General features: G+C 37.6%; 1 protein-coding gene across 4 annotated transcripts in view; it reads left to right on the top strand.

Annotated features, from left to right (window-relative positions):
- Positions 1 to 17,072, top strand: part of dnah6 (dynein, axonemal, heavy chain 6) — a 163,908-nt gene that overhangs the window by 489 nt on the left and 146,347 nt on the right. For 3 of the 4 annotated variants that reach the window (XR_009817684.1, XM_061983899.1, XM_061983897.1), the window contains exons 1-12: positions 443 to 504; positions 2,304 to 2,359; positions 5,853 to 6,032; positions 6,214 to 6,573; positions 9,521 to 9,655; positions 9,738 to 9,816; positions 9,894 to 9,966; positions 11,809 to 11,992; positions 12,070 to 12,171; positions 12,253 to 12,360; positions 12,430 to 12,510; positions 12,578 to 12,698. Coding sequence is in view for 3 of the 4 variants with exons in the window: in XM_061983899.1 (XP_061839883.1) it covers positions 453 to 504; positions 2,304 to 2,359; positions 5,853 to 6,032; positions 6,214 to 6,573; positions 9,521 to 9,655; positions 9,738 to 9,816; positions 9,894 to 9,966; positions 11,809 to 11,992; positions 12,070 to 12,171; positions 12,253 to 12,360; positions 12,430 to 12,510; positions 12,578 to 12,698 (1,531 nt within the window). In the remaining variant the exon portion in view is untranslated. Of the gene's footprint in view, positions 1 to 442; positions 505 to 2,303; positions 2,360 to 5,852; positions 6,033 to 6,213; positions 6,574 to 9,520; positions 9,656 to 9,737; positions 9,817 to 9,893; positions 9,967 to 11,808; positions 11,993 to 12,069; positions 12,172 to 12,252; positions 12,361 to 12,429; positions 12,511 to 12,577; positions 12,699 to 17,072 lie in introns of those variants that run through there. The other variant, XM_061983898.1, reaches the window with a different exon arrangement.

The following is a 17,072-nucleotide window of genomic DNA, read 5'->3' as shown; positions in this document are numbered from 1 at the left end:
CGAGCAATGCCGAATCTGTCATGTACGATCATTTTAGTCAAATACCACAATTTTAACTTTCCAGTACGATACTTTTTTCATTTCTCACCTGGCAACACAGCACACTCTTCTGCCGACATTGCTGCTAGTAAATGTTTGGAAGCTAAGTTTAAAAACGCTTATACTTTACTCATTTATAGTCCACGCTCCAAATTTTGACGAAATCATCTTAAGGTAAGTGAACTAAAAATGTACACATGTCTTGCAACGGGATCAATAATATAATTACTTGAATAGTAGGCAATAATACAACATAATGAGTGTCTGACGTCAGGTGCTTCCTCGTACGTATACCTTAGTGGACGTGTAATGTCCATAATGACGTCATTTCTATTTATTTATTTATTTATTTGTTTTGTTTGATGTTCAGTCATAACATACACATTGTAATTTAATTGTATTTTTTTTCAACAATGGCTTCGACATCCAGCTCACCTGGACACAGCATGGAAGATGACTCCACAGGTAAACTTTCTCTTTGAAATCAGTACATTTGTAATTACAAAAACATCGAAATATTGACACTTAACACTAACAAATTATTCTAACAATATAGCAATTAAGCATTCGTCTCATGCTATTTCAAATACATAACAACTTTATTGATTAATTCAAGACACAGAACAGCAAATAGACCTGTGATCTTGTAGCAACTGTAAACACAGACTATACAAACAGAAACAGCACACACAGTGAATAATTGCACATACAAATGTTGTTAAAAATGCTAAAATACTCAAAACCGTACTACTGGATGAAAACAATAAATACAAATACTAATTTCTGAGGTACTAAACAATTCTCATACTAAGGCATCTAGTAGTTGTCCTGGGGATATGCAGTGTATCACAGTATATTTATGCACTGCACAATAATAAATATATTTGAAAATAAATGCATTAACAACTGATCCATTATTTATCTTTCTAAATGTAGATTTGTTTTTGTATTACATGTTAAGTATCTTGCCAAACTACCTGTCGGTATTTGCATTTAACAGTGAGGTATATTTCATGGAAAACAGGGGGCATTTTCCTCATGACCAAATAAATGCAAGTAAAAGGTTTGGACTGGAAGCGACCCTGCTTCAACAGTACCGGAGAATAATGTTTTCATAAAAGTTAAAATACAAGAAAAATGTGTGAGTTTCCTGGGGAAAATAAGGGGGCTGACAGTCAATCATTTTTGTTATATTTTCTCAATGAACGTTGCTATAAAAGTGATGATAGGTGTGCTTTAGAGAAGTCATTGCACAACTTGTATACATGTACTAACTAACATGATTATCTAAACATCTGGCAGCACAAGTGTTGAGCATAATAATTGTGTCTGACCATGATGTCACAATCTAGAGTTGCACATGGACAATAAACCAAGAGATTAGGCGTGTCCAAAGTGCGGCCTCAGGGCCATTTGCAGCCCACAGATTGATTTTTATTCAATCAATCAATCAATCAATCAATAAAACTTTATTTATAAAGCGATTTTCATACCTAAAAGAAATGCAACGCAAAGTGTTTACAAAGTTAAAAACAATACCCGGTGACCCAGATCCCCCATTATCACATACGTATGCACGGAAACAGATACCAAACACAAACACACACATAGAACATACACACATATGCAACTATATGGACAAATTATTGCATGGCTGAGTACAGAGGAGACATGTGAGTAAACACTATCACAGGAGCCATCTGCACCAGGAGGTCATCAGACCATGGCCATCAGGACGGCCGATAACCCCCAACGCAGATGGCTCATCTGAGGAACGTTGGAAAATAAAAATAATACAACTTTTAAAATAGTAAGAACCATGAGTAGGGATAAAGATTAAAGTACAAGTAAGACATATGAAGATTAATAGAAAAAAAAAAGAATATACAGTAAATAAATAGATATCTATAAATGCAATCTTGCACAACTAATAGGATAAAAAGTAAAATACAATATACATCAATAAAATAATTAATATCAGGTAAAAGCCAAATCAAAAAGGTGGGTTTATTGGCCCACAACACATTTTAAAGAGAAAAAAAAACGCATCCCAGATTGAAAACATTACACACAGAACTATGAAAAAAATAAACTGGCTCAATTTTCCTCAAAACCAAAATAGCCGAAAACTTTTGATTGGTTACAATATTTGTGTTGATTGCAAGCAGCATGACTCAATTGTTTGTTCAGTGTGCAGTGTGTGACACTTGTACTGTACCTAAAATATTGTTTCAATTTGTTATCTATCTTGCATCTTGTTTCAGAGCTCAGACAGCAAAGTTCCACAATGTTTCCTCCCCTGCATTGTAAAGACACTCAGGTACGTTAAAAAAGGACACATTTTTGTGTACTGACAGTACTTACAATGTACAGTAATCCTTCATTTATTGCCTCTAATTGTCTCTGGGCTTGACTGTGGTAAATTTATTATTCACACAGTCGGAATTAATATACATAAATTAAGTATTTTCATAGTAACGGTAGTTTAGTCAATGAACCAAAGTTAACTTATATACTGTAGCCCTTCATCACAAGTGCCTCAAAGGGCTTCACAAACTCAAATCCAGGAAAGGAAAAACTCAAAAGAAGATTTTTTTGTAGAGTCACTTTGGACACTTGATAATTTTCAAAGTGGTATCCATAAACAAGAGTCTGTGTCTAGCCAGCGGGATCGATAATCAACATCTTCATTTTCTTGGAGTTAAGATGCAAAAAGTTGCCGGACATCCTGTGTTTAATTTCATTAAGACACGCCTCCAGATGACTACAATCTGGCATGTTGGTCAGCTTTAGTGGCATGTAAAGTTGGCTATCATCAGCATAACAGTGAAAGCTAAGATCATATTTGCGTATGACATCGCCAAGTGACAGCATATCAGTGGTGTGCCGTCAGGGCCAGCAAGGCCTTCTCTGCTGGCCTAACATAACCAGAAATCATGATCATAATTAAAGATAAAAATTTTTTTTTAATTTACTTTCCCTAAATATCTAAAAGTATTTATATTCTCTTCATGTCATATTATGCTCGTTCCAGTGCTGTTGTTTTTAGTTTTAGTTTGTATCCAATCAGAATTCAGCTAGCTTATGTTGCCATGCTGTACCAAATCTGCCCGAGGCCTTCAGAATCAACAATGCTGGCGTCTGTGCACTGTAAGTGAACGGGGACATACAGTTGATAGACAGTTGCGATAGCCAATCAGATCACGAGTTGTTGTCAGTAAGGCCTTCTAGATGGCCTCACGTTGAACGTGACATTTACGCGACCTGTGATTGGATACTCGCTGGGACCGTTAGCGGATGAACACATTGAGTTGATAGACGGTTGCGATAGCCAATCAGATCACAAGTTGTTGACAGTACCCTATCAAAGTAGCCTGATGTTTTAACAAGACTGTGATTGGATACTCACTTGACATTCCAAAGTGAGTATCCATTCACAAGTTTCAATTTAGCAGGAAGCAGGAAGTGTTGCGCCGTAGCCAGAGAAGGAGAACAAAACGTTGATTAGGTGGCAGATATATATTTGCAAGGCCATTTTCAAGAAGGATATTTAAAGAGAAACTACATCTTGTGAGACGATGTCGACCAACCCCAAAAGCTATGAAATGGGGAAATACCCGCCATTTCCACTCGAATAAGCCGACTTACGAGGGGTACCACTGTCTTATACGGCTTCGAAAATTGTGAGTTAAAATATTTTATTTTTTCACTTTTAATGTTTTTTGCAATTTTAATTTTGACAGTACCACATAAGATATGTTTTAATTGCTGATGCGTTTTAATTGATTTTTTAAATGCACCAGAAAATAACCCGTTTTGCACACTGTTGAGGTGATCCAATGCCCACTAGGGCGTAAATGTGTTCCTGTATAGTATTTCACCAGCAATGGTCATGTTGTGACATAAATTATGGTATTTTGAGAGGTAATCATTGAAGTCGGACATCACTGAAGGCCTAGGTGGGAAACGCACGGCCCACCACTGCAACATGTAGATACTGAAGAGTTAAAAGCCAAGAACCAAACCTTGTGGAACTCTGCAGTTGACCATAATGTACTCAGAGGTCACATTGTTATGGAATACACTGTGCATCCTGTGGAGAATGCATTTATGTTTAAGAGTTCTTTCTTTATTCATAGTCATGCCCATGTGGACTCTTTTTGTTTGTATCTTATGTCCACAAGTAAACTTTACCTTGAAGGGTTGGAATGTGGGAGTTGGAGTACTCCCTTTTTATCTTATCTGTATTAGAAGAATGAGGCTGTATTCCTTTCTGGACAGGATGGGGGCTGTTTTCGTATTCAAGAAGTTGTCTCTTCCCGTTTGAATATTAGACCAATTCGAGATGCCGGTATGACCGCATTGGTGTGGACTGGTCTCCTAAAGCGTTAGTAAAACTTGATAATGTTCCTATTCTGTCTTGATGGTCTTTCTTACTTTGCATATATGCCATCTGAAAGATCTTGGGATTGACCAGTGACTTTAATTCCCTGAGAGGGAAGACTGGTCAGACGCAACAATCATTTCAGTGAGATAGGAGATAAATAAGAAAAATGTTAAGTCTTACCCACAAATACATGATTTAATGCCACCTATAATGTTGAGATGGAAGGCAGTGCTGAGATCAAGCAGTAGGAACACAGGTGACGCATCGACATCCATAGTTAGTAATACATCATATTTAGGTCACTTCTGAAAGAGCCGTCTCAGTGGTGTGCTTTGCCCTGAAACCTGACTCAAAAAGTTCAAAAAGGTTGTTAGAGTGCCACCATTTTTTTGATATTTTTTTAAATAAACAGGAGGTGTGACACCGGCCGGTAGTTAAGAAGGCGGTCAATATCGAGGTTAGGTCTTTTAACCGCTGTTAAGGATGCTAGAGGAACAGTACCGGAAGAGAGTGATAAGTTAATCTATCCATGGATGTTCTCATTCATTCAGGTCTCAGGGCATTCAATCGATCGCAACTGGACTGTTCAGTTTGTCTTAGAAGACATTTTGCATCTCATCAAAGTAGGCTTCATCAGTTTATGATCAAATACTTAGACTGGTCTGATTTAGTCTAAGACTAAGTCAGATCTAATCTAATCAGATCTTAGTCAGATCTCACACTGATGGTCATAATATTTCAACAAGCTCCAAATGAGTTTTCCAGGAAGTGGGTCCAGTAGACATGTCTGTTTTGTCTCATTAACAAGTCGCAAGTTTCTCAAGCATTACTTCCTGAAAATGAGAGGGATTATTTTGGACAGCATTTGCCCTGCAACTTGTAGCTTTGGGTGTTAGCTAATAATAGCGACTGGGATTGTTATTGTTATCTGTCATTGAATAGATATTCCATTATAACAACAACATGACTACACATTGTTTGTTGCTTCTCTCGGACTGCTTTTTTTTATGTGCACACCTCTGAGCGTACTTGTTGACAAAACCGGGTGAGTGACCGCGGTAAACACCAGTCATTTTATTCGGGCCGGTAAACATTTTTACTCCACAAACTTAGTATTTGTGAAAAATATAGAGGGTTTTAACACAAATGTGTTCTGTTAAACCACTAATGGTAACAAAAGCTCGCCGGTGGTATTCCTGTTATATTTTTTGCTTTGAAAAATGTTACTGTGAGCAAATTACAAACAGCCCCTTTAATCGAACAAAGTAATTGAAATTATTCAATAACTAAAACAATCAATAGCTGCAGCACTTATCTAAAGTGTACTTACAGTGTATGTGCTGTATATTTGTAGTATATTTGCAGTGTACAGTACTTACAATGTACTTACAGTGTTTGCGAACGACTTTTTCTTGCTGTGATTTAGGCTTTGCTGAAAAGACGAGTGAAAAGGAAATTGCCGATTGACGAGCATGTCAAATCCCAGGAAAACAAGTATTTTCCAGGTTGGCATTCCCAGGCGCCTCTACGCCAAGAAAAAGATCATTCACAGAGGCGTAGTGTGCCTTCTGCTGTTAAACTGCCACCACTGCAACCCAGCAGCAAGGTGAGGGACATTGCAAGCAGATGTTAAATACTACATCACAATACACTTACTCTTTACTTCATTACTTATTTTTTTGGGTGATTTACTGCATTATTTACATTACTTACTTTTTACTGCATGATGAAAATTGAAATAAGTTGCCTTCCTTCAAAATGTTTTTTTTTGTACATTCCCTCTTTAGTCAGATCCCTTGTCCCTAAACGGAGCGTCAACATCATGTCCAGCTAAAAGACCATTTTCTCTAAAGAAAGACGCAAACCTGGAAACTCCCTCAGAAGTCCGAATCTTCGAGCATAGCAAGGATGACTACACCATGGTCAGCACAGATGGTGTCTTGTCCACGTGCCGGGAAAACTACGACTTTGTAAGCCTGGAGCGCTTCGAAGAGGAGTATCAACTCCACCGCAAACTGGTTCTAATCCCGTTTTTTGCCCGCTTCAAAATATTCAAACCTTTTTATATTTGGCATAAAAAAGTTTGTGTCAAGAAGATTCACATGGCTCAGGTAGCTCTCAAGGAGAACTTGTTCATGATCAACCCGGTAAGTAAATCTATGTGTCTCTATGTATGTGTGCCTACAGCAGGGATAGTACATTTCACATTTTAACTTATACAGTGAAAGTTTCAGGTACCTTAAATATGATAGCGGTACTCAACGGTACTAATTCTAATAATGAACATATAATTTTTATGTGACATTTAACGTAACATTTAATAAGGATACTATGTTGTCCATTTGTTACATTTTGTTTTCTCAAACTTCTGAGTATCATTTGCAAGAATGCATTCATTTCAATTTGTCCAAGATGTGTTGTCGTAGTCAGGAAATAGTCTTTGCCATTGAATTGAATTCACCAGTATTGTCTTCTTTTTGAGTCCAAAAATGTGTTTGTACTGTAAGTATTGTACCGTATTTTTCGGAGTATAAGTCGCACCGGAGTATAAGGCGCGCCTGCCGAAAATGCATAATAAAGAAGGAAAAAAACATATGTAAATCGCACTGGAGCCCGGCCAAACTGAAAAAAAACTGCGACTTATAGTCCGAAAAATACGGTACTTATTACGCACCAGCTGTTTGATTGTAACGTGCATATTAGTTGTAGTTTTGTTTACCAAATTTGGAGGTGTTGAAATTGCCATGTAAAATTGCTAATGCTAATCAGTAGGTTGTATATGGAACCCTCTTTCCCCTCGACTTGAGTCACTGCGCACCTTTATCCAAATTGGGTGGATAAACCCTTAAATGTGGCCGTTAGCTGTCAAATCTGGCCTTCTGCTAATTCTTCCACTGACTTAAGTACTTTCTCTCTTACACGCTTCTGGGTCTGGAATAAGTCCAGCGTCCCTAGAAGGTAAAACATATTGTAAGTTTGGATGCAGTGTACACCAGAAATGATAAAACTCTGTATTAACTATCAAAAATCAAAATGCTCATTGTTGTCTTGTGAATGTGCGACCGTAGCAGAAGGGGACCGCGCTTATATCAGCCCCGTCAATGGACATCCTGGTACAAGTGGACGTTCAATGCATCTAGACCATGATAATTGAATTATGTGACTGATTTTTGACAGTTACGGTAAATTCAAAATGTGACGCTAACCCGCGCAAGCATACGCACACAAACAGCTGTCAACTAAACCTCTCTGACGCACCGCAGCTTCACAAACATTTGTACTAAACAAAACTCTTAACATCACAAATAACATCAGGGTAGTGATAAGTACAAGCAACTAAAGTTTCATCTACAGATCATTATTCACATCCAGCAGAAGGAAGAAGCTCTTGTAGCGTGCATACACACACTACGTCTCCATGACAACACACGTACACATGACAAACTCTGTCTGGATTGATACAACCATTTCAAATTCAAAATGTTATCCTTTTCATGGATTTCAAAGACATTCCCCTCAGTAAAACTTTATGTTGTATATTTTTAGCACAACCAAAAAAAAGCCGTCATGGCAAAGTTGGCCTCATTAGTAATGAGCCCACCTTCATTTACGATTTAAACACTTTTCCGCAGGCTCGATGGGAGAATATGAATGAGAGAAATGTGCGTAAAAAAAACACTGAAGCGCAAACAGGAGAATGTGTTTTAAGTTGGTGGCGTGTTTCCAACTGGACATGACGTTGCATGCAAAAGAGGTATCAAAATATGGTACCGTTAGATTTTACGTGAATTGGTACCTGGTGGAATTTAGTCTGTACCTATAAAAGTACTGAATTCAGTAGCCATCCCTACTGTATTGTATGAACAGTAATATTTGCCATTTGCGTCCCCAGGAAACATTTTGATCCTGCCGTTATACATTTTATTTCATGGGTATGCAAATGGCACTGATTGTATTATATGATGTGGAGTAGGGTTGCGCAATATAGACGATATATGATATGAATGATACAAATTTGGCTGATTATTGACATTTTGATACTATCGTTGTGATAATGCACGTTGACGACATAGTCTAGCTGTGTCCCACAAATTCGCAGTATAAGTTGCCTCCTCGCTCGCAAGCCGAGCTAATCTCTCCCCACACAATACAAAGCTGCTTTTAAGTCATTAATCCTCGCCACTATGTCGGGAAAAGTATGTTTCTTACAAATACAAGTATCACTTAAGGACAAGGAATAGCTAAACATGCTACACTACACACTAAGAGGACACAAGAAGCCATGCTAACAACTAAGCTAGAGCTTTTGAATGTAAACAGAACTGAGTGGCTCGATACATAATCTATAGTAATAATACCTGGTATAATACCGGTATAGATCAATATTTCTACAATCACAAGATCCTTTTGATAATTTTTGCGATTGCTTACAAAAGTTCTTGGACACAGCGCAAAAACCTAAGGATTTAAATTAGAGCCAATAGTATTTTTTTGCTAAAATGTTGTATGTATTCTTTTTACCTTTTTACCCTGCCATCCGCAGTTATTGTCTAATTATAATTGTGATGAAAATGCCAATCATTCAATGAGCTTTGAAAAAAATTAAGTATCAGCATTGTTGTGATGAATACTGCACATTTTAACTATGTGGTATTTGAGCGATACCTACATTTGTAGTATTGCCCAAAACTAATGTAAAGTATCCAAACAACAGAAGAATGTGTGTTTATTACATTTGAATAGTAATGCAGATGAAACTATAGTACAACAAAGTAACCAGATATTAACAGAAAATGAACAAGTACAACAATAGTTTTGAAAAAAATTATACAACCGGAAATTACGCAATATGTTACTGCATTTGTCAGCAGCCAAATGAGGTTCCCTTGTAATTTATTTCAAATTCCATTATAATTTATATACCAAACAATATTTCATAATATATATCATTGTTGCTAGAGGCTGCAAAATATATAATGAATATAGATTTTAGGACATATAACCCATCCCATATGGAAAAAGGTCTGAAGTAGACATGTCAGGTTTGATGGTTGTTTTATATCAAATAATCAACTTCTGTGTGTGTTCATACAGTCTCTTAGCTTTGCACTGACAGACGTCAGGCAGATGTGTTACCACATCAGAACAACTAACTTGTGTCGCATTGAGAAGAAACACACTTACACTCTCCAGGAGTTCCAGGATGCTCAGGTCGCACAAGTGCAAGAGGTACTTTAGTAGAGGCGGAGATATTGTCATGTTTTACTTCATCTTCGTGTCATCTTTGACCTTAATTGTTTACTTTTGTTAGGCACTGAGTGACCTGCAGAAATTTCAGGATCTGGTGAAGGAAGTGACAATGTGTGCTTGCAGTAACTTCCTTTCAGAGTGTGGGCACATTTTCATAGTCCAAACTTGTTTGAATGTAAATGTATTGAGTGTCTTTGAAGCTGTTTGTCTGTCACAGATGGCGACAAACTGAGTGAAATCCAAGTTCTGTTGGGAATCAGCAAAGGATTCTTCTGTAAGCGTCTCATCTGGTAGGTTCTTGTCTGGATTTGCTGTGGTGTTACCACCAAATGACTATGGATATTGTCATACATCCAAGTCATTGTGATCTCAGGGCATTCAATCGATGGCAACTGGACTGTTTAATTAGTCTTAGAAGTTTGGCCTCTCTTCCGAGCACCTTCATCAGTTCATTCTCACAGACGTAGATTGGTCAGGCTAGATCTGACAAATCTCGGTCAGATTTAGTCTGGAGTTTCTGAACAGATTGGATCTGGCCAATCTGAACAGACTAGATCTGACAAGTCAAAGTCTATGAGCATGAACTGATAAAGACTAACCCTAACCCAAACAAACATCTTCTAAAACGAACTAAACAGTCCAGTTTCAATCGATTGAATGCCCTGAGAATACCATAAATGTTTCACATTTACTCACAAAGGTTGAATGGAGGCAACCTTTCAAACCTTTCATCCGAAGTTTTACATGTGGACTTTCCCTATTTATGGTCCATGAGGATGTGAGCCCTGGGGGTGGTCACCATAAGCTGCTGTCTGTGGCTGGTCTTGTATTATAATAGGTTGGTCGCCTATCTGGTGGTAAAATGCCTCGTGGTGACTTTTCCTGTGGAAAAAGACTATGTTTGGGGGAGAGATGTCTAGACAAAGTTGTAGTGAGATGTTAATTGCTGGCATAAACTTGCTTATTTGTTTAGTAAGAGTCTTTTTAGTCCATGCAGGATTTCACAGGCTTTTTTGTGATTGTTCTAGCCGAGAATGCCTGAATTTGCGACAGCTTTTTCAAAAAGTTACGGCAAAAGTTGTGATGTTTTAAGGATGATTATTTTCTAATACTTTAAATCAACTTGTGATTTAATGAATTTGTTATCAATGTTTCAAGTTCTGTGTAACCTTAATCCTAAAAGGAACAGAATTTAGAATTGGAAAACAAATACTGTATTGATGTTTTACTAGGTTTTTTTTACCACACAGACCTAAAAGTAGACACTAGATGGCAGTAAATATACATACTCAGGGGTCATTGTCAAATTAGTGTACTATTTTAATTGATTACGACTAATATTAGTAATAATTAATTATAATAATAAAACAAAAGGCTTCTTTAATGTCTGCTGTCTGCACTAGTTGCAGACATTCTCCATGTTTGTTTTAAGAAAAGTGTTTGACCGTCTTAAATATTAACTTATGTTCTAACTCATTTACTCCTGCACGTTAAGAGCTGTTGAGAGTGATCTTTAGTGGTAAATAAGAGATGATGAAACATTATCATCACACTTCAACATCTCTGTTTTGCAAATGCAGCCTCTTGACTAGGTCAGCATTGCAAATTAAAATCTGCTTTTAATTTTCTTACCCTGGACAAATATTAAATTAATAAATACATGTAAATGTTTCTATATTACATTAACCAGAAGGCTAAGCGCTGTAGACAAGAACAAGAACTATGTCTGCGCTACATGGCAGAGAGGATTGTTTGTTGTACGATCATTAAATAGTTAATATATTGTTACATTTTGTAGATCTTGCTTTGTCTACAGACGAAAGACAGACGGTTGACATGCGCCTTTGAGCGTGGCACAGAGACAAATTAAAATGAAAATGACGCTGATTGGCGAAACTATGTGGGGAGGTTTTGGGCATTGGACAAAGTTGCAAGGCTGTGCGAAATATGAGGGGATTAATTGAATGTTGATTAATTGAAATTTCTGGAGTGACTGTCTTCTTAGTAACAAATGTGAAAAATCCAGTTGCCTCCATTCAAACTTTGCTGATTACAACGACCTGATGACTGAGAATCTACACAAATGTTTCACATGATCCTGTCTATGCCCTCTGCTTCTCACACATATCTAGCTTTATCCGACTTGTTGATTATTTGATGGTCAACACCTTGCACATGCTGTTTGAGAGTGCAGTGGAGAAGCTGCTGGCTGTCTTCCAAGTGCAGGTAGCTAAAATCCCCAGCCGTGAAGTCATTGAAACCTGGGGCCAGCACCTTGAGCCAGAAGCCCCTACTGAGGAGAAGGTGGACCGCAAGGTAGCGAGTTGCTTCTGTACCATTAATTACTTCACTTGTCTATAAGTATTCCTAAAAAGCTTGTCACGCCTTGATAGACGGCAGAGTCAGAAGCTGCCTACAGCCAACCAATGTTGACAACTGAACTTGTGCTCGACACACATGCGCTGTCCTACAAACCCTCTGAGGAGAACTTCCAGGTTGGAAACAGTCGATTGATTAATATACCCAATGATAAAACTCCTAAGCTGGACATTTGGTGACTTTGTTCATTCTAACAGGAAATTGTCGCAGAAATCATTGGCAAATTCCAAAAAACTGTCATGTCAGTCAAAACTCTAACAGCGGATCCAGAATTCTTTTCACTCTTAACACAGGATAATGCAGAGGTATCTAAAATCCTGTGTATTATTACTCTCTTGTGTTTTTGTTGATTGAACATTTCTGTTCATCTTCAGGGTGATTATGGAGATGCTCCGAGTTTGGGTTCAGTCATTGTAAACGATGGCTACATCCAAAGTATCGTCCAAAAAATTAAGGTGAGCTTCACGTTGACACTCGTTGAAAGTAACAATCAAAGTACACGTGTTTTGTTTCCATCAACAGGAATCCCTTCAGTTTACTTTTGAAGCTGCCGAAGTCTGCTCACGCATGTTTGAGCGCTTTCAGCTGTTTTACAAGGAGAATGAAAGTCTGGATTTGGATGCTCTACGAAGAATAGACCATGGTATTATCTTATACATCATTTTTTTATTGTTTTATTATGACATTTTGTCACAGCTGCAACCTAAAAGTACTGTTTACTGACATCTTCGGGAAATGGAGTAGCACATAACGGAGTCTGGTCAGCTTCCTGGCTAACGTTAGCGTTAACGTCAGGTCGGTTACCTGTGAAAAAGTACATGAGCTAACGTTAGCTAGATATTTCAGTTGACCCATCATATTAGTAGCACCAGTATTGCTGGCTTGCTGCCCCAATGTTGGCATACAAGATAGACAGAAATTATTGACTGGTTAGAGCAGCGCAGAGCACAGAGCAAATCCAAGAGCTGTCCTGTACAGATTTACTTTACAAAAGAGAAGTGTAGGATAGATACTTCTTTTGTTGCCTTATTTGTATTTGACTTTATCGAATGTTTGGATGTACTGTATTGAATGTTTGACACAGTCGGATCGAGGCGGGAGGGGACAGAAAGAAGAAGTAAAAAAATTAGATGGGGGAAAAATTGTGGGATCAAGACAAAAAAATACATATACATTATAAATATATACATATATATGTAAAATACACACACACACATATATTTATTTTATATATATACACATATACACTGTATGATATATATATATATATATATATATATATATATATATATATATATATATATATATATATATATATATATATATATATATATATATATCCATCCATCCATCCATTTTCTACCGCTTGTCCCTTTCGGGGTCGCGGGAGTCTATCTCAGCTGGCATACAGTGTGTATATATATATATATATATATATATATATATATATATATATATATATATATATATATACAGTATATCATAAAAATCATAATCACAGGTTATTACTCGCTTGCATAAATACAATTTGTTATTTAACATACCCCAATATTTGGATGCAAATGCATATTTGTTGTCAGAATGTCATCAGGAACGTTTTTAAATGTTTTACTGAACGGTGCACTTCTCACTGTATATTGTGCTGTTTTTTTTTGTTTTGTTTTTTTTACAAAATAAAGTCAATGGCTACAGTGAGCAGGTTTTTTAGTGCACAACTTTTCAAAGCAGGTTTTGAAGCATTATACTGTACGCCACCTTATATGATGCCCACGGTGCTCACTGGTTTACTGACGTAGCACTCACGAAGCGGGATGAATATTGGAAATTATCGGCACATTTTGCTAAAAAAAACTTAAGTGGCTTATCAACGTGATTGGAGTGTAATGTCTTTCGGTGACGCTTAATTTATTTGGCTTCATACTGCCAACATTTTTAGACACAGTAAACACGCCGGCCTTTTCTCGACTCCCACCGTAGTCACGATGAAGCTGAGTGCCACATCATATTCCTCAACTTAGCCTCGTCTCTTTGTGTCTTTCTTCTCATCCATGTTAAATATTTTGCCATTGATTTTGAGTTATCAAGATAACACAATCTTTTTTTTAAATTAATCACATGCGTAAACAGCCTGTTATATTTGTATTTCGGGGTACCCCTAAATTGCGAATAATACCTGGTGCGGGTTAGGAAAAGCTTGACTTCACACTTGTTCATCTTAAATTTTGAATATCGGTGCCTGCGGGTATATCTCAGACACATTAAAGTACGTTTGCAGTGCTGACATGCTGCCTTCTCTCCAGACAACGCCGTGCGAATGGCTTCTGTCACACATCACACAGTTTCTGCAGCGCTGTTCCTCTGATCAAAGTATTTTTTGGGCGGCCAGATTTTCGGTGCATCACTAGTCAATAGTGTGCAAATGATAAACTATATATATATATATATATATATATATATATATATATATATATTCATACTATAACTACCTGCTGGTGTTAAAGTGTATATGTTAGTGTGTTATGAAGTTAATTTTTTCCATGGTCTGTGAAAGCACCATGTTTGTGGAGAATAAAGAAGTGTTGTGTCTCTAGTAGAGAAGCACTGAGGCCGATGTGTGTGCACTGGAGGAAATACTTGTTGGAATTGGGCCCATCGTTAGCATATGATTGGTAATAAAAGCCAAAAAGATCGTTGGACTTGGTTTGCCTTCTTCTGGACGCAACAATATTTCATATTACTTTAATTTGTTTTCACGTATAACACCCACATTTTTAAGGTGTGGTGGCTAATATGTTGCCGTGGTGCACCGCCACAGTCAAAAACATTGAGGTGAAACCGTGTATATATGTATATATACATATAAATAAATATATACATATATATGTATTCACATATATACATTTATATGTATACACACACATATAAATATATACATATATATGTATTCACATATATACATATATATGTATACACAGACACACATATATATATATATATATATATATATATATATATATATATATATATATATATATATATACAGGTAAAAGCCAGTAAATTAGAATATTTTGAAAAACTTGATTTATTTCAGTAATTGCATTCAAAAGGTGTAACTTGTACATTATATTTATTCATTGCACACAGACTGATGCATTCAAATGTTTATTTCATTTAATTTTGATGATTTGAAGTGGCAACAAATGAAAATCCAAAATTCCGTGTGTCACAAAATTAGAATATTACTTAAGGCTAATACAAAAAAGGGATTTTTAGAAATGTTGGCCAACTGAAAAGTATGAAAATGAAAAATATGAGCATGTACAATACTCAATACTTGGTTGGAGCTCCTTTTGCCTCAATTACTGCGTTAATGCGGCGTGGCATGGAGTCGATGAGTTTCTGGCACTGCTCAGGTGTTATGAGAGCCCAGGTTGCTCTGATAGTGGCCTTCAACTCTTCTGCGTTTTTGGGTCTGGCATTCTGCATCTTCCTTTTCACAATACCCCACAGATTTTCTATGGGGCTAAGGTCAGGGGAGTTGGCGGGCCAATTTAGAACAGAAATACCATGGTCCGTAAACCAGGCACGGGTAGATTTTGCGCTGTGTGCAGGCGCCAAGTCCTGTTGGAACTTGAAATCTCCATCTCCATAGAGCAGGTCAGCAGCAGGAAGCATGAAGTGCTCTAAAACTTGCTGGTAGACGGCTGCGTTGACCCTGGATCTCAGGAAACAGAGTGGACCGACACCAGCAGATGACATGGCACCCCAAACCATCACTGATGGTGGAAACTTTACACTAGACTTCAGGCAACGTGGATCCTGTGCCTCTCTTGTCTTCCTCCAGACTCTGGGACCTCGATTTCCAAAGGAAATGCAAAATTTGCATGGTTGGGTGATGGTTTGGGGTGCCATGTCATCTGCTGGTGTCGGTCCACTCTGTTTCCTGAGATCCAGGGTCAACGCAGCCGTCTACCAGCAAGTTTTAGAGCACTTCATGCTTCCTGCTGCTGACCTGCTCTATGGAGATGGAGATTTCAAGTTCCAACAGGACTTGGCGCCTGCACACAGCGCAAAATCTACCCGTGCCTGGTTTACGGACCATGGTATTTCTGTTCTAAATTGGCCCGCCAACTCCCCTGACCTTAGCCCCATAGAAAATCTGTGGGGTATTGTGAAAAGGAAGATGCAGAATGCCAGACCCAAAAACGCAGAAAAGTTGAAGGCCACTATCAGAGCAACCTGGGCTCTCATAACACCTGAGCAGTGCCAGAAACTCATCGACTCCATGCCACGCCGCATTAACGCAGTAATTGAGGCAAAAGGAGCTCCAACCAAGTATTGAGTATTGTACATGCTCATATTTTTCATTTTCATACTTTTCAGTTGGCCAACATTTCTAAAAATCCCTTTTTTGTATTAGCCTTAAGTAATATTCTAATTTTGTGACACACGGAATTTTGGATTTTCATTTGTTGCCACTTCAAATCATCAAAATTAAATGAAATAAACATTTGAATGCATCGGTCTGTGTGCAATGAATAAATATAATGTACAAGTTACACTTTTTGAATGCAATTACTGAAATAAATCAAGTTTTTCAAAATATTCTAATTTACTGGCTTTTACCTGTGTGTGTGTGTGTGTGTATATATATATATATATATATATATATATATTAGAGGCAAGATGATCAGGACTAAGGGTATTGAACATAACTGATATCCAAGACAGCTACAAGTACCTTGGCATCCCACAGGCTAATGGAAACCATGAAGAGGCCACAAGGAAGTCAACCACAGCCAAATACCTCCCAGAGAATAAGGCAGGTCCTGAAAAGTCAGCTGAATGGTAAAAACAAAGTATGTCTATCAACATGTACGCACTACCAGTCATCTGATACCCCGCTGGTATCATAAGCTGGCCAAAGGAGGAGATAGACGCCACGGATATCAAGACAAGAAAGTTCCTCACCATGCACGGAGGGTTCCACCCCAAGTCCAGCACCCTGAGGCTATAC

This window comes from Nerophis lumbriciformis, linkage group LG25 (genome assembly GCF_033978685.3).
Source record: "Nerophis lumbriciformis linkage group LG25, RoL_Nlum_v2.1, whole genome shotgun sequence".
In the NCBI taxonomy this organism is placed as follows: domain Eukaryota; kingdom Metazoa; phylum Chordata; class Actinopteri; order Syngnathiformes; family Syngnathidae; genus Nerophis; species Nerophis lumbriciformis.
Note: the sequence above shows the minus strand (reverse complement) of the source record. Positions and strands in the feature narration are given on the sequence as shown.